Source organism: Passer montanus, unplaced genomic scaffold (genome assembly GCF_014805655.1).
Source record: "Passer montanus isolate IOZ18808 unplaced genomic scaffold, ASM1480565v1 scaffold107, whole genome shotgun sequence".
NCBI classification, from domain to species: Eukaryota; Metazoa; Chordata; class Aves; order Passeriformes; family Passeridae; genus Passer; species Passer montanus.
In genome coordinates, this window is record NW_024357281.1 from 1,474,592 (window position 1) to 1,497,058 (window position 22,467).

Sequence of the window (22,467 nt, forward strand, 5' to 3'; positions counted from 1 at the left end):
CGGGCCCCGCCGAGGCGCCGCCCGAGCCCGCGGCCGAGGGGCTGCGGCCGCAGCCGGACGAGAAGCCCAGGAGCCGGCGGGGGATGCGGAGCGGACTGTCCGGAGGAGGCTGCGGGGAAGCGGCGCGGCCCGACCGCCTGCCGCTGTGCAGCGGCGCCGAGGAGAGCGACTTGGCCGGCGGCCGGCCGAGCCAGGCGCCCTCCGACTTCAGCCCCGGGGCGCCGCCGGCCGAACTGTACCTTGCCGGGCCGCCGCTTTCTTGCCCCTCCCTGCTGGGGGAGCTGGGGCCGACCGGCTCCGACACCGAGAGCTTCAGCCCCAGCGCCGAGAGCGTCTCCGACCGGCTGGACCCCTACAGCAGCGGCGGCGGCGGCGGCTCGTCCTCTTCGGACGAGCTGGAGGTGGAGCCGGCGCCCACCGACGGGGTGGAAGAAGCAGGTGCGGGGCCGGGCCGGGCCCCCCCCTGCCCGGGGGAGCTGCCCCCGGGGCGGGCAGTGGGGGTGCCGGCGGGCGCGGCCGGCGGGCGGGAGCAGCCGGCGGGGCCGCCCGCCCTGTATGTACAGCTGCACGGGGAGACCAGCCGGCGGCTGGAGGCCCACGAGAAGCCGCTGCAGATCCAGAACGACTACCTCTCCCAGCTGGGCTTCCGGGACCTGTGGCGGGTGCAGGAGGAGGGCATGGACTCGGAGACCGGCTGCCTCATCCGCTTCTACGCCGGTGAGCGGGGCTGGGGGGCGACCGTGGGGAAGGGGCGGGAGCCGCGCCCACCGCTCCGGCTGTGGCGCGGCGGGCGCCGGGGTGAGCGGAGGGCGTGCGGGCAGCTGGGCGCCGTCCCCTGTCACGGGGAAGGTGGCCCGGGGCCGTCCCCTGTCACGGGGAAGGTGGCTCGGGGCCGTCCCTTGTCACGGGGAAGGCGGCCCGCGGGCGTCTCCGCGGCGCGCCTGGGAGGGGCCGTGCCGGGAGGTCCCCGGCGGCGGCGGGAAGCGCTGCCCCGAGCCGGCTGCCGGGAGAAGCCGCGGTGTCAGCGGCGCTCAGGCTGCTCCAGCGCTGTGCCCGAGGCAGCCTCCCCTTCTCTCAGCGCCTCGGTAATGGAGGTCGCGCTTGTGTTGTTTTCCCGTTCCCAGCAGCGGCGTTCGAGGTTCAATCAGCCTTAATCTATTACTGCTTTCCCTAGTGACGAGGGATTGCATCGGTGCCGCTGCCGGGCACGGGAGGTCGAAGGTTCGTTGCAGACGTTTGCGGGATGCCGGCAGCTGGCTCACGGTTTAGTGGAGCTGTGTGCTCGCTCCGAGGAGCACCGAGCCCGCCCCAACGCGGAGCGCAGGGCACGGCCGGCTCGCTCCCAAGGGGGAAGCCCCGCAGTTCTTGCTCCTGAAATAGGTTACCACAGGACAGGGCACGCGGATGCCTGAGCTGAGAGCGGTGCATTCCTGCAAACAAAATCCTGCCCTTGGCTTTCTGCGTTGTTGGCATCAGTTTTTCCCGTTAGAGTGGTGGGACTTCACTGAGAGACTGAGGGCAGCAAGCGAGAGAAGTGGGAAAGCACAGGTCATGGTGTTTGGAAGCGGAGTGTTCAAAACCTTTATAATGAAAAGGGAGAAGCTTTGTAATTCAGCTTTGCTGTTATAGCATACAGTACAGAATTTGGAGAGTGTTGGGTGGGAAAGTTATCTCCCACGTTGTAATTATGCAACCTTCTGCAGTTTTAAGGAGGTTTAAAAATACCTTGTGTGTCATTTGAGTTGGTTTGTGTTAAAGACTTACTGTAATCTCGGGACTTCTTGGGTTTTAACTATCGTGTACATCTCTTCAAAAGGAAGATATTGTTTAATGTCCAAGTATGCATTCAGATACCCTGTAAGTTTTCCTGTGAAGCAGGTAAATGTGAGGTCATGCTAGCAAAGTAGCACATGCCATCCATCCCCTTGCTGGTTTGGCAGGGCAGAATGGTCCTTCAATGAACCGTGAGAATTCAGTGCTTTAACTTTGAAAAATACAGCGATTCTTTTCTCGAGTGAATTCCTCTGAATGTCAAAGGGAGTCGGTAATGGTGGGGTGGGAAGGAGAACAGTACGCTGGATAAGTGCCCTTTTTTATTCAGAAGAGAATGTGGGAGTGGTGGAAAGTGGTCAATTCAGCTTTTCTTCAGATTTTTCTGATTGTACAATGACCGTGGCATAACGAGTGCAAAAGTAGTATTTGTTAAAGGAATTGACAGAAATAGGTTAGATGCACTGGTGTTAGAAAGTAGCTTAAAATACTTTTTTTTTTTCAGACCTTGATTGTGGTATTTTTGTTTCTTTGCCTGCTCTTGAGGATGGAAGTCAGCAGGTGATACTGGGAGGGATGTTGCTTCCTTTATTTCCAGTCCCACCCCACCATTAAATGGGGATGCACACACGTGTTTTAAATTGGGACAGCTGTGTGCCTTCTTTTCTAACAGGATGTGTTCTAAAGAAAACACAATCAGGAAACACAGCAAAGTCTTACACACAGTTAAGCCTGTTTGCATGTAGTTTTAATGCATTAAATGATTAATTATACATGCTAAATGAGGATGTTCCAGCTTTGTTTTATTTCAGTGTCTCAACTTGACTGCTAATGTAGCTTGTACATTTTAGACTTCCTTGTACAAAAGTCCTGGATGGAAGGATATTTCTGTGAGCATACATAGGATTAAATTAATGCAAATTTCTTACGCAAGTTCATATGCTAACAAGTATGCCTCTGTACTTCAAAAGTGCAGCGTTTTTTGAAATCCTTATCTCTTTGAGGGGATCAGTGATCAACATCTAAAACACCTGTGATCAGGTGCTTGTAACAGAAAGGTTGCAGCATCTAAGGTACCAGACCAGCCAAAAAACAGCTAAGAAAATATTACTGACACCTAATTATACCGATTTTATGTAACTGTCTTGGCAAGTTATCTCTTCTTCCTTATTTTATACAAACACAACCCGAAGATGAAAGGGAGGGAAGGAGAGACACTTAAAAAGAATACACACCAAATTACACTGGAAAAGGGAGCAATTTTTTTGGCCCCAAAGTTAAGTGTTTTGCTAAGGAGAAATACCTTTTTAATAAATGATCCTCCAGGATCATACCCTAAGGAAAGCTTTAAAACAGTGATTTCCTGTTTGCCTAGGACTTCGTTGATTTAAGTGGCCTGGCTTGTCCCAATGGATAGAGAACCACTAGGGTCTCTATCCCTGTAATTTCCTGCAAGCTATCTCAGTAGGATTTGGTGATACTTGTCTTTTACTGATGTGAAATTATATAAACCTAGGTTGGATTTATTGCATTGCTTCTAAAAGGAATTTTTTCACCTAATCCGCCTGGAGTTGGGAGAGAAGAAGAGAGCAAAGTGATGACTTTGGGTTTTATTTTTTTTAAAAAATTTCTGAGGAGAGACAGTTTTAAAACTGGAAGATGGCTGTACTGAAACTTACCATTACAAGTTCTACATAAGACAATATAGCAAATAGTTGTAGTGATTGCTGTAGGCTGGTAATTTCTCCTGTTGTGGAATATGGAAAACACATATTAAAAAATTATTGCTAGGAGAACTGCAGAGAGTCAGATTTTTCTGCTATGGCAAAACAGTTTTCTTAATAAATAGCAGTCCACAAATATTCTGTAAATGAAATATCTGGTCTTTTAAAAACCCTCAAAACCAAAATGGGACACTAAGAAGGTAAAAATGCTTCCTGTACATTGCCTTGGTTTGTTTCAGAATGTGGTTAGTGCTTGTGTATTCTGGTGTCTCCTCTCATTTTCTTCCTGAAGAGTATGAATGTGGTTGATTTCATCAGTGTCTTGACTCTTAAGCATTAAATGGACAACACCACTGCTAAAACAAAATCCCTTACAGCTTTAAGGGGCTGATCCTACTTTCTGTAACATCAATTTGAGCAAAACTGGACGTTAGTGATTGGTCAGGCATGTCAATTTTTCTCTCTGTTAAAATCTATCTTAACAAAAGATAATGCCCTCAAAGTTTGAAATACTTAATCTCGGTTTAAAGGGACATGTTAAATAGCTTTCTGCTGAGATACCGTGTGAAGGAGTTATGGAACTATGTAAGAATCCATAGTGCAATTACAGTCATGATATTGTCACTGGGAGACTGATTAGGTCATACTTCCTAAACTATTCCTAAAACCTCAAGAGTGGCTGTGGTCCAGAAGACTTCTTGCAAACAAGTTGTAATATTCCCTATTGCTTTGTAAAAATAATTGTTGTCACGGTGGCCTTGACATCCCGATAATTTGCATGTAGAAGGAAAAGCAGACTAATACAACAATCTCATTAAAAGCTGCAAAACTGCTTATTTGTTTTAGATCAAAAATAAGCATGGAATTACATGCAGTGCTGTGTTCTGGAGCTTCTGCATGGCAAGAAGCGTGAGTAATATGATCCTGGTCTTGGAGACTGGCTCAGTACAATGGATGTTTGAGGTTTTTTTGTTTTAGTGCTGAAAGGTAATGTTGTTTCTGATTCTGGCACTTGGCCACCATTAAATTCTCTGCCCCCTGATGTGACATAGGGCTTCTGCACCTGCCGGTGTCATCAACTATATCACTTTTTCAGTAGGTGACTGCCTATAGCCAGAATATTAAGAAATGCCAGATGTAATTAAGTGTGTTAATTTTGCATCTGGCTGTCAGATGTTATTTGGGAAGAGATCCTTTTGGTTCACGTGGGCTTTTAGAAAGCTGTGAAGAAAAATGAATCTGGCTTGGTCTTGAAGTATGTTATAAGGGATGTTGTTCTGTCCAGTAAAGAAAAGGGGGGGGAGATCTTGTGGCAGGATCGGATGTAGTGCTCTGAGCAATTGCATTTGCTTGCCTTCTTTAAAAAATGTACACCTTGTAGTTGGGGTCAAACTAAGACTTCCAGCTAGATGGATGGAAACATGGTTTTAGATGCTTGGTTTAGAAGGTGCCAGATGCCTGGCAGTGCAGAGCTTTGTGGAATGTGTTGAATTGCTGGCTGCTGTTTGTGCTACTTGATGAATAACTCAGTTCAGCTATTTAATAAGTTGATAAGCTCGATTTAAGGTGACTAAGTGCCGTTATGGGGGGAACCATGCCAGAGACACTCTTTTTATTATTGAGTGTGGGAGAGCAGCTGTGCCCTAAAGAGCTGCTTTTGGAGCACTTGACATAGATCTGACATCTCGTATCTTTAACATGAAAGGAATTAATTCACATTAATGTGAATGGATGTCTTTTTGCAGGTGTGATTGGGCAGGAGAGGTCTCTGTGAACTTGTCTGAAACCGAAAGGAAAAACAACCTCTGCCTAGGGCTGCTATGATCCTAATTTTTTTTTCTTCTTCTTAGTGTGACTCGGATGAACATTCTTTACCTTGTAATCATTTATGTGTTGGCATGTCCTGCAGAGAGAAGTAATACCTAAAATTTTCCTCTTTGAAAAACTCTCGCTTTTCAGCTACATAGCAGTTTAAATCTGGGCTTGGTCCATGTCGGTCCCAAGGTAATGACATTTCTAGTCCTGTTGTGCAGGAGAGTTTAAAATGGTTGCATTGCCTTTGGCTGGCTCCACCTGTTCATGTGCATAGCCGTTTGCTTATCTTCTCTTGGGATGGGGTCTTTCTGAGGTAGGCAGCTTTCAGGGGGCTCTCGGGCTCCTACAAAGGAGGAGCCATGCAGATAACGCTGGAATGCTGGTGCAGCCGCAGCTGAGCTTTGGTATGTGACAGCTGTTAAGTACAATGGTCTTTGCAACTTTTAAATTCTGTTGTACTCCTGGCTAGCATCCATAACTTAAGTACGTGTTAAGTACCGACACGGGAGATTTTAGTGTGATGTACATAGCAGTTACTATATATACTGAATATGTAGTACCTAATTTGGTACATCTAGGAGCTGAATTTCTTCACTGCTGCAGCACAGAACATGGAATTCTTTTTCCTTTCTTTTCTCTTAATGTATTTTGATACTGTCACTATTGTAATTTTTACCAATTATTCCCCCCCAATTTTTTTTTAAATGGTATAAACATCCTCTTGATGATGGAATTGCTGGTATACCTAAGAGCCCTTCTCTAATTAAAGCATCCATCTGTTCTATTAGTACACGACAGACTGTTATGCATCTAAAGCACTACATGGTTCTTGGGAAGGTACTACTTAATAGTACAAAAAAAAAAGATTAATTCGATCCAGTGTTAGCAACTGGCGTGTGCTGCTTAACTATCAAAACCTACTTTGATAGTTAAAAAAATCTCTTTATAAAACAATATAAAGAGATATTTATTTGTTATTTAAGTGGTCCTGTAGAAGACAGACATGTATAAGATAATCTGCCTGAGCAGATCAATTTGAAAAATGTGTGCATACAGAATTCTATAGAACAGAAGTTTAGAGATGGAAATCCTGGAGGACTGCTGCTTCCTGCACTCAGCTTTCTAATGTGGAGGGGACCTGTGCCTCACATACTTACAGCTTCATTTCCCTCTGTGTTTAAGGGGTGATCATTTGGAATAAATGTTTAAGCTATTAGTTTATTAATTTGGGGTGGGGGGGGAGAAAAAGAAATCAAAGACTTGACCATCTCTTGGCCTTGGACAGAAGCAAAGATAGTTTGACTTAGTCTGCAGTGTTTCATTATTTCACTGCTTGAGGAATGGGGCACACTGGCATTTTAGTTCAGATTAAAGTGCTCGTGTACTTGTTTTCAGCTTCCCTTGAGTCAGTTCCATTGCTGTATTTTAGAACTTTTGTTCAAATGAGGATTTGCACTCTGGGAAGCTGCTTGTCTGGAGTAGCTCTGTAATAGCTGTATTCCTTAACCCAGAGAACTGAATGCTGTTCTTTGAGGGTATGTTGGTAAAAATTTTTTTGTGTGTATTCAAATGGAATAGATTTTGATACTTCAAGTCAGTTGCAGTTTGTGTGGGGAAACTTAACCCAAGTAAAAAAGGTGGGATGTGGTGTAGCAAAACATCTTCAGGTTTGTAAACTTCACAAATTTGGTCATACATTTCCAGCTTAGTTTTTACTTCTCCAAGATGTTTAAGAGAAATGCAACCGACCTTCATAAACAACTAAAAAGTTTTAAACTCATTGGAAAATGAATGTGTCTTTTAACTTTTTCTATATTTGTCTCTAGGACAGTAATTCTGAAACACTGAGACATTCACAGGATATTTAAGAAACATCACAGGAGGACAATAGACCTCATTAAAAAAAACCCACAAACAATGATATCTTTCTTGTGAAAATAATTGGAGAGTTTGGGAACCTGTTAAAATTACAACTGCATGGTAGTGTCAGAATTGTGTATAGATTTGAGGTAGTTAAGGTCTATGGAGTTTATGGCAGAAAATTTCTGTGAAAATACTAGATTTTTCAGTTTTGTGCTTCATTCCAAAGTGCCAATTTTATTCTTTCTGTAACTTTTGTCCTTAAATAGCTTTTCTGAACAGTTGAATTAGCTGTAACATTGCCTTTTTTGTGAGAATAATCTGTACATTTTTCACTAGAAAATAGCCTGTATTCATTGTAGATTAGTTATTTTTTTCAATTAGTCTGGCATTTATCCACCACGGTATCTTAACATAGATACCACTTTCCAAAAATAACTCGTGGCAGATTTGAATTGAACATTTTCCCACTGATTGCTGGTACATGCTGAAGTCACCTTAGGTATCTGAGAATTTTAAACTTACGTATTGTTATTTATGATATATTTTATTTAACTCCTTGTCTACTTTTTGTCATATGTGTGCTATGTGATAAACTGTGAAGGTAAAGAAAAAACATTACTTGCTGTTTGGAATGCAGCAGTTGTTGTACCGTCATGGAGGGATGTATGTGGGTTTTAAATGAGTAACAATACTGTGTTTTGCTGAAGTTCTGTTCAGGATTTCAGGTTGGCAAAATGAATGGTAGAACTGGTTTTCTGTGGTGTCTGTGCTGGCACAGCCACTGTGATGTTTGGTTTTTTTTTGTTTTTTTTTTTTTTTTAAAGAAGAGACTGTCAGTAGTTGCCCTTTGGGGGCTTGTCTGTTGTTCACCATGGATGTGGTTACCAAGGCTCTCTGTACTCCCTGCCCCTGTCACATAAAATCATTTAGTTACATAAGTGGATAGTCCAAGTTCTTTATGCCAGTTGTCCCAACCAGGATTCCTTTTGCTTCCCTGGTTAGCTAGCTAGTCCTGACTTTGGGGTCTGATGTCTGAGACTTTCTGCTCTCATGGATGGGGTTAAATATGTGAAAGAATGGGAATGGTACGTAATTTCTTGGGGGTTTTATACCCCTCCTTCCTGCTCCATCATCCCATTATTTAGGGGGCAAAAATTGTTCTTTGGAGGACACTGCATTTAAAAATGACAACTGTAAAATCAGGAAGAAAGACCTCCTGGAGTGAAGTCATTTAATTTCACAACGTAGCATTCTCTTCTTTGAAGCTTTTTCTGTCGATAGGGAAGTAAAATTTCTTCCAGCTGGCTTTGACTTATTTGGAGGGATGCTGAAAATACTCATTGCTCAACTAACTGTGTGTTCCTTGATTTGACAGCTAAGAATAACTATTTACATATTGATGCAAAATACTGTGTTTCAGGGAATTTTTTTCTCCAGTTTTATCTAGTTTAGTTCTTGGTAGAAGGAAAATGAAAATTGTGTAAGATTTTTAGAATTGAACTCAAGGTGTTTTTGTGGGCCAGAGGTGAATTTGTTCCTCTGCAGGGTATTAATTGCTCTTGGTCTTTTGTAGTGGCAATAGGAATCTTCAACTTTACTAGGCTCTGGATTGTAGTCATAATTCTCAAAAGCCCATAATAGCTACTTGAACCGGTTCTTCTCATCTTCCAGCACTCCAAATGCTGTGCCAACTTATTTGAATAAAGACAAAACAATGGGTCTTGGTTCAGGGGGTAATGAGGAGCTTGGAATGCCTTTGAAGTTCAGGACCCCGGGCTGTAGGTGTAATTTACATAAACCTCATTATGTAATCTGAATGCAATTTCTCTTCCTGTTTGTTTGATTTATGAAGCTTTGTGTCCAAAGAGAAAGAGATAGTAAGACCTGTAATTAAGATGAGTAGCAGGCCACTCCTTTTCTGAATGTGTGCTCTGCGGAGGAGAGAATGTAGATGCAGCATTAAGGGTAGAACAAAACCTGTGATTCGGGCACCTTCAGTTGATGAGAATAATTCTGACTCTTTTCCTTTGAAAAATCTGCATGCTTCTTTAAACAATAACTATGCCTAGTTCAAGCTGTTATTTGCTCTAATATAAATGGTACGGAAAAGTTTGGAAGTCCTTACCAGCAGCAATTTTTCTTTTATATACACCATGGAGGATCTCTATCTAAGCAGCTCTCATGAGTTTTAGAGCTGCTTTGAAAGTTTTCAGTATGTAAGTGGACAGTGAGTTTTCTGATAGGAATTGTGTACAGTGACATTTTGTTGCTCTCATTCAAGCACTTGCTTTGTCTTACTGCCAGATCCTCTCTAACCTGTTTCTTACAGCAGATAGTAAGTAGGAGCACTGTGTTTGTGCTTGGAGTCCTACAAGCAGCAAAACTAACTATGTGCAGTCTACTTGCTTATTAGATGATTGATCAGCTGAACCAGTGACTCCTTATCGTGAGTTTTTATGATTATTGATTCAAATTCATACAATTGCAAAGGTTGTAAAAGACCTCCAAGGTCATTGAATCCAACCTTTGATTGAACACCTCCATGCCAACTAAACACTAAGTGCCATGTCCTGTTGTTTATTGAATGCTTCCAGGGATGGTGACTTCAGCTTTTTGGGTGGGCTATCCCAATGCCTGACCATCCTTTCGGATGGTGAAGAAATTCTTCCTGATTCCAACTTGAGTCTCACCTGGTGCAGCTTGAGGCCATTTCCTCTTGTCCTTCACTAGTTGCCTGGAAAGAGACACCACCATCCCCCTGGCTACACCCTCCTTTCAGGCAGTTCTAGAGGGTGATAAAGTCCCCGCTGAACTTTCTTTTCTTCCAGCCTAAGCAGCCCCAGCTGCCTCAGGTACTTCTCCTCAGACTTGTGCTGCAGACCTTTCATCGGCTCTGTTGCCCTTCTCTGGACAGGCTCCAGCCCCTCAATGTCCTTCTTGCTGTGAGGGACCCAGAGCTGGACACAGGATTCAGGGTGCAGTCTCACCAGTGCTGGGTACAGGGGACAATCCCTGCCCTGCTCCTGCTGGCCACCCCAGTGCTGATACAGGCCAGGACGCCATTGGCCTTTCTGGCCACCTGGGCACACACTGGCTCATGTTCAGCTGCTGTCAACCAGCACCTACAGGTCCTTTTCCACATGGCAGCTTTTCAGCCTGTGCCTGTGGCTCTGCATGGGGTTGTTGTGACTGAAGTGCAGGACTAGTAAGTGATGGAGGAAGGCATTTTTCCTTGTTGTATATTACTTAGTGGGACAGACAGACCTCTAGGGGACATCAGTGAGCAATCATTTTATTTATGAAACTTTTTAGGTTGTCTCAGGCATAATTACTGTGTGTCACTGTTGACTTTCTGCATCTATGTCTGTTTGCTTTCATGCTATGAAGCTTGTTTGATGAAATAAAGATGTTAATGACAAGGTGTTAAGAATGAAGTGGTGGAACATCTGGAAGATGGCTAGCATGTCTAATGAACTGAAGTTAATAGTCTAGGAGCTCTTGGTTTCTTCTGGTACCAGTATTTCATGGTCACAAACACAAAGCATGATAGTTTGCAGGTTGCAAACAGGATGTGTCTCAAACAGAAGTTAATCATTTATGTGTGGGAGATGCAATTTAACATTTCAGAAATACAAACAGGAGTTTGTTGAAAGCTGTGCAGTATGTGTGTAATTATACAAAATCATTCCTGAGCTGAGGATTCTAATGTACTGTCTTGGTAGAAGCATGGTCGTGTGGATTAAAAATGGATTATTTAGGAGTAGACCTGAGTTTATATCCTTTCAGAGCAAGCAGTTAACATTTTTGTCTTGGGTGTCCTAGCTAATAAAAGAAAATACTGACTGAAAACATTTGAAATGTCCAAGCTCTGGGAAGTTGCTGGAATTTGTCTTTATTTTTTTCCTTTATTTTTTTTTCTTTTTTCTTTTTGTTTGTTCTGTTTTTTTTTCTTTTATGGGTGAGGTGGGCGGGTTGGTTTGATGGTATGAAAAACATGTTCCTTCTCTGTATAAATTAAAGAACCTATAGTCTGTATATTCCCTGTGAATAAAGAGAAGGTTAATGTGGTACATTTCAGACTATCAAATACAGAAAGTGTTTCCATTTCATGACTTCCAGAACAATGGTATCATCTGTATAAGCATATTCATCTCTGCTAAGATTAGACTATAGCACTGAGAACTGCTTGGTGTGTGTGTCTTTAATCTCCTTAATTGAATGGCAATGTTAATTCCTGCTAATACAAGAAGAGTACATTAAATTATTTTACTTATTTTGCTTTACAAGTTACGTATTGGATATGTCTTTTGTAAGAAAAATGCTTCAGAATGCATATTTTCTGAATCTTTGTGATAAAAGATCCTCGTTTATTTTGAAACTTGCAGCTTCTTGTAATTGAAATCTAGACTGGAAATATATTGATCAGTATCACTAGATACTGTAGTACAGAGATTAAGACAGCTTGTAGCCTGCAGTGGACTAGCCATATCCTTCTGTGAGTGTCTGAGTAGATTTTTCTCTGCTGGAACCTGAGGTATATTTGTTGTTTAATTTGCAGCATGGGGTGGGATCCTTTGTGCAGTACTCCACTGGAGTGCAAGCAGTTTCAGCACCTCTTGCTGCTTCAGTTCTATGTTAATAGGAGACATATTTTGAGTTCCTGGCAAATAACTGATACTACTTTCTTACACCATGGAAATGGGGCATGCAGATTTGTCACCTTAGTTGTGAACAGCACGGTCTTGAGAGTGTCAGCAGATTGCAAAGCAGAGATCGACTGTAGATCCTTTCAGCCCAGAACAGGCAGCTAGATACTTCTTGCTTTTGCCTTATTTTTTCCCCCTCTTTTCCTACTGGAAGTTTTTGGACATTCTTGGCTGCATTTACCAACTCAGCCATTTTGTACATTTTGAGTCTTCTTATTGAAGATTTTGAAGGGTTTCTTTTCAATATGCGTGTATCAGCAGGCCTCTTTGTGTGTTCCTCCTTCTCCCGTGCCCGTATCTGTAAGGCTGTGTATCAAACAGTTCCACTGCATTACTTGTGGAGAAGAGCATTTGTTCTAGCATGGCTAACAGAGGGCTGCAAAAATCAGTAAGTAAAATTCTCTCCAGAGAGTCTCAGCACATTGCTGTAACAAATTGCTGTCTATATATGCCAACAATGTAGGATCAGGCAATAGTGTAGTCAAAAGAGATGAAAAGAACAGAGCCTTAAAGCAGTTTAAGGTGTACTGTACCTTTATATAACAGGAATATGCATTTGAAAAGTTTTTAGTTTGGTTTTGTGGGGTTTTTTAAAATTTTTTTTGTTTTTTGTTTTAATAAAAACTCCTGTTCTTCATCCAGCAGAGCATCTCTAGCAAATGTAGGGTTTTAAAAGGCAAGGGTTGTGGCCTTGGTTGTCTGTTATAAGAATTTGTAAACGGATTTTGAAATAACGAAAAAAAGGATTGATTTTGCATAGTAAGAACTATGGCTGATGGTGGAAGGGTTCATGCTGTTGTAGTACTGATTCTTTAGCATTAGACTGACTTGTAAACAGTGGTATTACATGCAGCACATCCTTAAAGCTTCTGCTTTTTAGGAATGCGTACAGCAGACATGGAGGAGATTCAGCATTTGGCACTGGTCTCATGTTTGCTGTCACCAGCTAAGCTAGGCATGATCAACTAGACAAGTTAAATAAAACATGCAGTTAACAATCATTGTCCTTTCTGAATTGTGAACGAAAGTGCTGCTAGGGAGTATTGTACAGGGAGAGTAGTCTCCTCTCGTAGTCCCAAAAAAGGTAGGATTCCTGGTAGGCACGTCCTGGGACCTCAATGTTCAGACTTCTGTCCAGAAGAGGATTGCATGCCAACCATATGAATTTCAGTAGCGCAAGTGCCAGATTGTGCACCTGGAATGTGGGAGCCCGAGATGTGCACACAACCTGGGGAATGAGAGGTTGGAGAGCAGCCTCACAGAAAGAGATCTGAGGATCTAGGTCAATGGCAAGTAGAATATGAGTCAGTAGAGTGTCTTTGCAGCCAGAAGAGCTTAACAACTTCCTGAGGTGCATCAGGCACAGCACTACCAGCCATTGGAGGGAGGGGATTGTCCTGCTCTGCTCTGCACTGCTGCAGCCTTGCCTTGACCATTGTGTGCAGTTTTAGGCACCACAGTATAAGAAGGATTTTGAGCCATTGAAAGGTGTTCAAAGGAACGCTACAAAGATGGTGAAGGATCTAGAAGGGAAACTTTTTTTGAGGAGTGGCTGAGGTCAGCTTGGTTTGTTCAGCCTGGAGAAGAAGAGACTGAGGGGGAAACCTCATTGTAGCCTACAGCTTCCTGCCAGGGAGAAGATGAGGGGCAGGCACTGATCTCCTCTCCTCTGTGACCAGTGATGTGACCCAAGGGAAGCATGAAGCTGTGTCAGGGGAGGTGTAGGCTGGATGTTAGGAAACCACCAGAATGTGGTTGGACACTGGAACAGGCTCCCCAGGGAAGTAGTCATGGCACGTTTTCAGACACATGGTGTGATTCTTGTGGCTGTCATGTGCTGGATCAGGAGCTGGACTTCAATGACCCTTGTGGGTCCCTTACAGCTCAGAGTATTCTATATGTCCTTGTCCCTGGTGAAACAAGAACAACTGTAATTTTAGTAGAGGTGAACTGTTCGTGCATCTGTGTGTTCTTTATTTTGTGAGATTCTTAACCATGTTGCAGTTGAAGCTGGGGAATTGCCTTTCCAGATGTGGTATTGTTAGTTCAAGTTAGTTCTATTACTGTGTGTGTAGGTAATCCTTAATTAGAGATGGTATTTAACATGCTCTTCAGTAGGTTCTTTGGCAGTTGTATTTCAGTACTATGGATTTCTAGTTGCACTGGCCTTTTTCTTCACATTGTCTTCACATTTTTCACATTCAGATTTTACTTTAGCTCATATCCACTAATCTTCATATACAGCATCTTCTCAGTTGGAAATCCTTTGGACTGTTCTCTGCAGACATTACTATACTGCTTTGCAGTAAAATAGTTTTCTGAAGATGGTTGGAGACTAATGTCTAATTACATACCTAATGTAGCTGCTGTCCATTCCAAAACAAATGCTGTAGCCTAAAGTTTTTTATGCCCACTTTTTATTTTTATACACCCACCAACCTTTTTGTAGCCCAAATGTCTGAATATAATGATGTCTTCATCTGTAGCAGGGAAATAGCCCAATACCCTTACTTTCCAAATGAAATATTAGACAAACCTTGTCTTATCATTCATGCATAAACATCCTGTTCTGTCTTTTTGGATTCCCTTGTGCATTTGCTTCTCCACACTGGAGTTACAGTTGTCCTTTCAGCAGCTGATGCTGAGGAGAATACAGCCCTGTGGGACTGTCTGCAGGCAGGCACACCTGGTGATTTTGCTCTGGATGGGAATATTCGCTTCCCTTCTTGCTAGTGAAGAGCGTGGTGGTAGCTGGTTACAGGTCTCATTGGGCCATGCCAGCATGGCCACTACCCTGAGCACTGTGATTCTATGAGATGTCACCTTTCTGGCAAGGCACCAGGGTGAGGTGCTGCTGTCTCACGTGTACCAGTCTGGGTTCCCAAATTGCAAGCATGGCTAGCTGAACTGTGAAAATGAGTGCACAGTGCTCTGGGTCATTCTGATCTTTCCCTCTGTGCGCTATTCTTGCCCTACCCATTTTCTCGAGAGATTTGATGAGCAACAGAGTCCTCAGTTAGAGGAAGCTGCTCTGACTTAGTTTCCTAATGACCTGTAAGACAGATTGCTGAGTGCATTTGTTCCTTGGTAGTTATAAAGGGGGGAAGGTAGCACATGATGGGGGGAAAAAAGGGTTTCTGCGTCTCGCTGGTTACTGGTAGTTGTTACTCTTATTAATGTGTGTGCTTTGGTTTTTACTAAAGGCACTTGAAGTGAAAAGAGGGTTTCGGTGCTGACGTACGAGTTCATCCAGTTAACAGAGATAAGTACAGTCATAGTTTGCTTGCAGGTGTCATGAGTCTCATGGTGAGTGAAGAGCAAAGGTAAAAGCCCCATGAGGTAGAGGAGCACGGCTTGTCTCAGGCTAGCTGGTGAGGACTCTTGCCTGCAGGTAGAGCAGTGCCCTGCCACCATCGGTAGCTCTGCTGGATCTGGCAGCAGTGTGGTGGTGACATCACCCTGAGGAGAGGGAGAAGGTTAGGCAGAGTCACTGGGGCTGCTTGTTCTGCGCAGGCACTCGGGGAAAGGGTTTCTTTCGTATGCTGTCTAATAGATTCAGCCTTTTATTTTATAATATAATTAAATAACCAAGCCTTTGTGAGGCTCCTGAATTCCTTTAATTTAGCGGCAGCACAGAAGCTGAATTCAGAGTATTCATGGGCCTGTACTATCTCCCTGACTACTTGCCAGGTCTATTCATGCTGTTCTGAGTGCAGGAAGTTCTCACATTCATTCAGGGTTGGGGGTTGGGGGTGGAAGGCGTTGTGTGGTTGGCTTTTTTTTTTTTGTAAGCAAGGGAAATGGTTATAAGGAAAATTCTTCAGCAATTCCCTGGGACCAATTTACCAACTGTTAATCTGTGAGTAAATAATGGGAACAGTTTATACACTTGGCAGCTCTTGAGAAAGAGCAAAGAATCATGAGAAGTTCACAGTCCACAGCCCCAAGATAGCTGAATCCTTTGGTATGTTCAGATTTGTCTGAACAGGGATAGATTAGTATTTTTGCTAGCACATGTAATCTTAGATATTCTGAAGTGCTGAGTTTGATGAGGAAAACTTTATGCTGGCATGTGATAGGTGGCTGCTTACATTTAACTTGCTCAAGTTAAATAGTTCTTTTTCTATTTGAGTTTTAAGGCTCTAGCCAGTATGTTTGTTGTTCATACACTAATGGTCTCTCAAGGAGGGGATGAAGAAGTGTGTTTGCTGCCTGGTGAGAAGAAAGCTGGTAACAGTGGCTTTCCTTTGGTTCAGGGAAGGGGAAAGAGGGAGGGAACAAGAAGGGGAAAGAATACTGAGAAAACAATTACTACATCTAAGCTAGTAGGTAAAGATACGAAATGCTCTGCAAATTTAAGCATTCATTTCACTTCTCAGGCACTGTCTTGCATCTCTGATCTGTGGTCTCTAATCTTTATAGCTAGATACCACAGTGATAGAGATTACTGACTTGTGTAAAGGACATTGGAAAAAGGAAAGTGGCTTATTGGTGTGGGTTTTCTGCTGTTAAAGCTGAGCCATTGAGGAAAGCACACAGCTATCTAGGATGGGTATAGCAGGATTTGGGCAAGTTGCCGTTCTTACCAAAACAAACTGATTTGGGGTGGTACAGACCTTCCTAGTATTTGCTTGTTAACAAGTCTCTGGATTGTTTGTTGCATAATGGAGAGAGAAGTGCTTGATGGAACAGTGGATATACATTATTTGGTACCTGAATAGCAAGAAAGTCCATAGATGAAAAGCTTTTTATGTAGGCAGGGTGGGCTACATCTAGCATGTTTCATCTGGAAACTGAATTGAAGATGGGGAACCCAAAGTTTGTGTGTCTGACTCATAGCATGTGGTGAAGTACGTGTTTTTATGCTGGTGTATAAAACCTGCAAGCCACTGTACCCTTAAAAATAATGCTTTAAACTTGGATTACCTTATAGCTATCTAACCATCTTCATAAGGTTCCACCTTTATTGGGATCCTGGCATGGGTAGGACTTAAGCATTGCCCTGCTGTGAGACTTAATTTGAAACTCTGATGCTTTTGTAGGACAGTTTCCTGTTCTCCTGAAAACTGCAGTGAGTTTTTGAGTTTCATTCTGTTCCTTTCTAGTTTCTATAAGGAAAAGGATTGTGCTTATTACTACATCAGTGAGTATTTTTGGCTGGTTTTTTTCTTTTCTCTTTCCATGCTCTAGCTTGCAAGTTTTAGAGATCAGTCTGAATTACTTTTCATGAGATAACAAGTCTTGTGAATGAAGTAGTTTTCCCAAGGTGTCATTGGTTCTGGATTGTGGTCTGTTAGGAACATTTACATATGGATTATAGCACCTGTTACCACATGTGCACCTGAGAAAGTAGTGCCAAGTGTCTGGATTGTTCTAGCAAAAACAAGGAAGCAAGGAGTGTAAAAATTGTTGCTGGTGGATAGCCTCTTCATATTGCTTTTTGCCCCCCAACATTCAAACTATGAGTTTTGAATTCTGTTTCCTATTGCAAATACTGTGCTGAATATCCATGGCAGCGTTCCTTTTAGAACAGCTTACCATTTTAAGCTCTAAAAGTACTGTGGCAGCTTTACTTTTTGCAGATTTATATTAAAAACCTTCTGCTTGCCTGTATGTATAAAATTACACATTATGTGTAAGGTTTTAATCTCTTTAAAGTTAGAAGGTCACTACTTAAACTTACTTTGTGAACCCAATTTCATAACAAGACTAAAAAGTGCATGCAAGCACAGATTTACTTCAAGGTTGATTTTCTGGTATTTTTTCAACACCTTGTGAAAGTCTTCAGCAAAATGAAGATAAATAGCTTCAGCTATTCCACACATTCTTGAGTACTGGAGGAGGGGAGTGTGTCAGTGGAGGGGAGATTTACAAGTAAAACTCCTGTTGCCAGGCAGCCATAGAAGTGCGTTGGCATCACTTGGAAATGAGTGCAAATTATGGGTTGCTGTTGAAGCAGAGTGGACAATAGAGGTAAAAAGAGTGTTAAGAGAAACTTGTCTGATTTGAAATTAGCTTGTTGCACCTTCCAGAATACAGGATATTAAAGTTAAGGTAACTATCTTTGAAAGTCTGACAGTACTGTGAGTAAGAGGAGAGCTGGGCTGAACAGAAAGTGTAATTCCTATCCTTTTTTAATTATTATAGCATGTTCTGGTGAGCTGATGATTGCTGCTACAAAAAGGGGTGTTGGAACGTGTGCTTATGCTATTGCTCCTCCTAGCTGTTAGCGTTGTGAGTAGATGAATGCTCAAGAGCTGCCTGTTCTGTTGTAGTGCCAAGTCTTTTTGTTTAGCTTCTGGCTTATATAAGCAAATCAAGCACTTGCCACAAGATGCTTTGTGCAAGATACTATCACCTGAAAGTAACAGTTTCCATAGGATTGTCTTGTTCCCTCTGCCTGTATAATCTGGTATTGGGGACCTTTCACACAGGTAAACTAGGAGGCAAAGAGTTATTACAGTGTGGATGAGTTTTACATATGAAAACCAACTCGGTTTTCATTGATAGCCACTTCTCGTGTGTCTCATTTCCCCACCATCAGTGGTGTAGGATTTACTCAATTGAAACATATGCCTTTGTGTGTGTGTGTTTAGCAGAATGCTGTAAGATAGTAATTAATACTGTAGCCATCATGTGAATGGAAAATATTTCTGCAAACATGTCTATATATCTAGATACTTAAGAGGATAAAATTAGGCTTTGGAATTTCCCTCTGGTCCTGTTCAACTTAGCCAGCTCTTAGACATTTTATTATGGTGATAATAGTTATCTGTCATTGTTTCACTTTTAATGTCAACATTGTACTGGCTTTTGCAAGAGCATAATGTGCAAACAAGTAGCAAACCCGGGGCAAATCAGGACAGTCAGATGGAGGTTATGTTCTGTCACCTGGCAAGCTTCTGTCCTTTTTTTTCAGTTTCCTTATGAGTTTTAAAACTGTTGTAGATACTGTGTAGCACCTTTCTTGAAAATGTTTTAATATTTCTGCTCTAAACCCTTGAAGTTGGAAAGTACAGTTATATGCATTAATTCACAGGTCTTCAGTGTTTGCATTTTACGATGACTGTAAAAGACACTGATTTACCCGAGACTCAAAATTGCTCTAGGATTCTTATGTCCTTACAGGATAAAACTGTATAATCTTACTGATGCAACAGTACCATGTTCTTCTTTTGGCTCACATATTTTTGTGATTAAAAAAAACTGTAAAGGCAATTCTAGTGGATACACCATGTTGTCAGCTTTTATTATTTTTAAAATTATGTTTAACTTTTTCTTAAGTATTTTGAGATGAAAAATTGATTAGAAGGGCTTTGGGCAAGATGGCATATTTTGTGGCACCTGGTCCGTTCCCCTCCGTATTCCTGATAACGGTGAGAAACATTTTAGCATACACATTTCTTCCATAGTTTTGATCTTAAAAACTACAGGGGGAAATGGCAAATTACTTTTTTCCTCTTCCATTTAATTTCTGTAGCACACCTAGAAACCCCTGGATTTTTTGTCCTATTGGGAGTTCTCTCTTGGAAGCTGGATGCTTGCAAGGTGGAGATCTTTCTTCTGTGGTATGACTCTGACATTATGGAAAGTTGCAAGAGCAGCAGCCTTTTGCTTTCTGCAGTGTGCAGGTGGGCACTTTCTTCTCAGGAAACCTGCCAACAAATTGGCTGGACATGATGCTGGGCTGTTATACCATTATCTAAAGTAGCCAAGCAGTCTTCCATTTTATGTGACTGGACAGTCCTGGAGCTGCATGTGGGTTGTGAGTACCAAAACAGATGTTTCATGTAGCCCTGATGGTGGAACATACAGTAGCTTGCATTAGCAAATTCCTGGGCTAAATAATCCAAAAGTTCAGTAGCCACAAATCCCTTGTTTTCCTGTTAACCTGTAATTGAGTTGCAAGAAATCATTGGAGCACTTTTTCAGAAACCTAATTTGTAGCTCTTCCTTTTTTTTTTTTTCACTTCTCCATGAAAAAAAAAAAATCAGAATTTGAAGATTCTAAATGTAAATTCTAGAAGAAAAAATGGGGGGGCAGGAGGGGTTTGAAAGGCAGAAATTATTTTTGATTTTAATAAAGCATAAAACAAGTTTTCTTTTAACATCTTTAGTTTTTAACCTTTATTTCTGCCTGGCTTCATAACAAGGTAGGTAAACACTACCAATCAAGTGCATTGCTCTAATTTTTGTACACTTTAAACCTTAATCAGTCTTTATAGTGTTGCTTTCAAGCTCAGATGCAGTTATCTAGATGATTGAGATTAAATATTTGTGATTTTTTGAATTTTACCTCAGCTTTTTTTTGGCTGTGTATACTTTCTACTGCAGAAAAAAAATGTGGTCATGGGCAAGGGCGTTGTTGTTGTTGTTGTGGTTTTAGGGGCAGGCAGTGGGACATGCAGAGAGCAAATAGAGAATTTCCCAAGGGAGAGGCAGTACAGAGTGCTCTGCCAACTCCATTGCCCTATTGCCTGTTAAAAATTACTAATTATTAATTAGTGTGGAAGAATGGATTTTCTTTTTTTTTTTTTGAATAAAGGAGATTTGTTTGCAGCAAGGGAAGGGTTCTCGATTGGTGGTTTATAATGTGCTGTCCTGAGCCACTGTTCTTGGAGGGTCTGGGGAGTCAGTCACGGCTTGCACAGCTTCAGGCAGCTGTGGCCCTTCAGTGCCAAAGGGCTGGTCTGGGCTGAATGAAAATGAAATCTGTTTATTTTCAAGGGATTTCTGTACTGAAGCTCTATTACATTTCTTCTAGAAGGCTTCCTGAAGCAGCCACTGCTGGAAATTCTGGGTTTAGGTGGGGCTTTGTGCTCAACTTTTCTGAATCTGCCTGAAAAGAACACCCACCCTGTCTATTCTTACTGGGCGTGGTTAAGTGAAATATATGTTGTCTGTGCCTTGAAAGGATAGTTACTGTTTGCTGTGTCTTCCAGCATGTAGAAATGAGTAGGAATGGGATAAAACTTTTGAAAGGCAGAATCTTGCTTTGGCCGAATGGGTGGATGTATTTAGCCATGCTGGCTTGGTTTTTACTCTGCTGTGTGTAACACTTCTGTGCCCTGTTAGCACAGTCTCTTTCACTCCTCCCTGTGGAGTAATATGCAGTACTTTTTTCCAAGATTGGCTAATCTTTATAATGGATCTTTATAATAGATGAATTTTGTTTTGATGAGTCTTTTTTTGGTTTAGTTTTGTTTGTTTGGGTTTTTTGTTTGTTTGTTTTTTGTTTATTAGTTTTTTAATTTCCTATGTTCAGTTGCAGTGACAAGGCCTTGCTTTGACATCACCCAGAAGTGATGCCTTTTGAGCTTGGTGCAGTTTGCATGGGCCTAATACTACTCACCAGGACGTGCACTTTCAGGGTTGCCTTCCATAGGCAAGTTCTTCCATCCTAATGCGTGTAAGACAGTTTGAAAAACATAGTTTTGGGGGTCAGATCTGTAGCTCAGGAGGCAGTGCTTCTTACCGTCCCTTTTTGGCCTTATTGGCACTTGTGGGTTACAGAAAATTCTTAAGATAAATGAATGTGTCAGTACCATTTACCTGTGTCCCTGGGCATCTTTTGTACATCTGAACAAGGAGCTGTCTAGCTGTGCACTCTTGTGTGTTGGCATTTTGTTTTTAAAAAGGTTTGGTATAACAGTCACTGCAAAATCAGAAGGTACTGATGTGGCATTGTTATTATTATAGCATCTTAAAAACTTGTTTTTTGAAGTATCTAAAATAAGGAGTTTGCCTGTATATCTAACATTTGTTGAATTCTCACAGACTTCTAACTTAAGCCTTTTTAAAAAAAATGTGCAAATATTTACATGATACCTTTTTCAGTGAGTGTCCTCCCATGACTCCTGCTGCATACCATCCAATCCACCTATTACAGGGTATAGTTAGTAATATGTTGACCCTGTGCTGTTATTTTGTATTAAGTATGATAATAGTGTCATTTTAGCACTAATAAATCAAAAACTTGAAACTCTAGTCTCTTTCACCTTTGTTTAGTTAATGTTTCGATGCAGAAAAAAAGACAAATTGTGTGCAGTTCACTGACCAACTTTTGTAGGGATTCAAAGGGACAAAGCTACAACACAAAATCCACAGCGTCTTGTTATTTGAATTTTGAGACCTTTCTGTCAATTAGGCTTTTTTGTGTAGGAATCCTAAAATATATATAAAGGCTGCACATATAAAACTTCTTGTCCAAAACAAAGGGAACTGCATCAGTATGATAGGTAAAATAAACTTCTCTTCTTATCTTTAAAAAATATACAAGGGGAAAGTTGATCTTCTCTTTCGTTTTCCCTACCTGGTGCTGGGCTGTCAGCTTGCAGAGATTTGCTAATTGTGTAATTGGTGTTTTGAATTATGCTTAATTCTGCAGAAAGCTTTCTTATAGAGTATTATATGATGTGTTACAGCTAAAGAAAACATTTTAAAAACTTACAGATGACTAATAAAAATTGTCCACCAGTGATGTGGAAGAATTTGAAATCAAGAAGACTGCACTTTTGAACACAAAAATTGAAGGTTAAGCCTGGATGCCCTAACTTGCATAACTTTTAAAGACTTAAGCTCCAGGCATA

The 22,467-nt window shown here is 41.8% G+C and overlaps 1 protein-coding gene across 1 annotated transcript in view; it reads left to right on the top strand.

Annotated features, from left to right (window-relative positions):
* PHLPP1 (PH domain and leucine rich repeat protein phosphatase 1) overlaps window positions 1–22,467 on the top strand; it is a 136,164-nt gene that overhangs the window by 642 nt on the left and 113,055 nt on the right. The window contains 1 exon segment of the mRNA XM_039721747.1: window positions 1–717. This exon segment is cut by the window's left edge and continues 7 nt beyond it. Coding sequence (XP_039577681.1) covers window positions 1–717 — 717 coding nt within the window.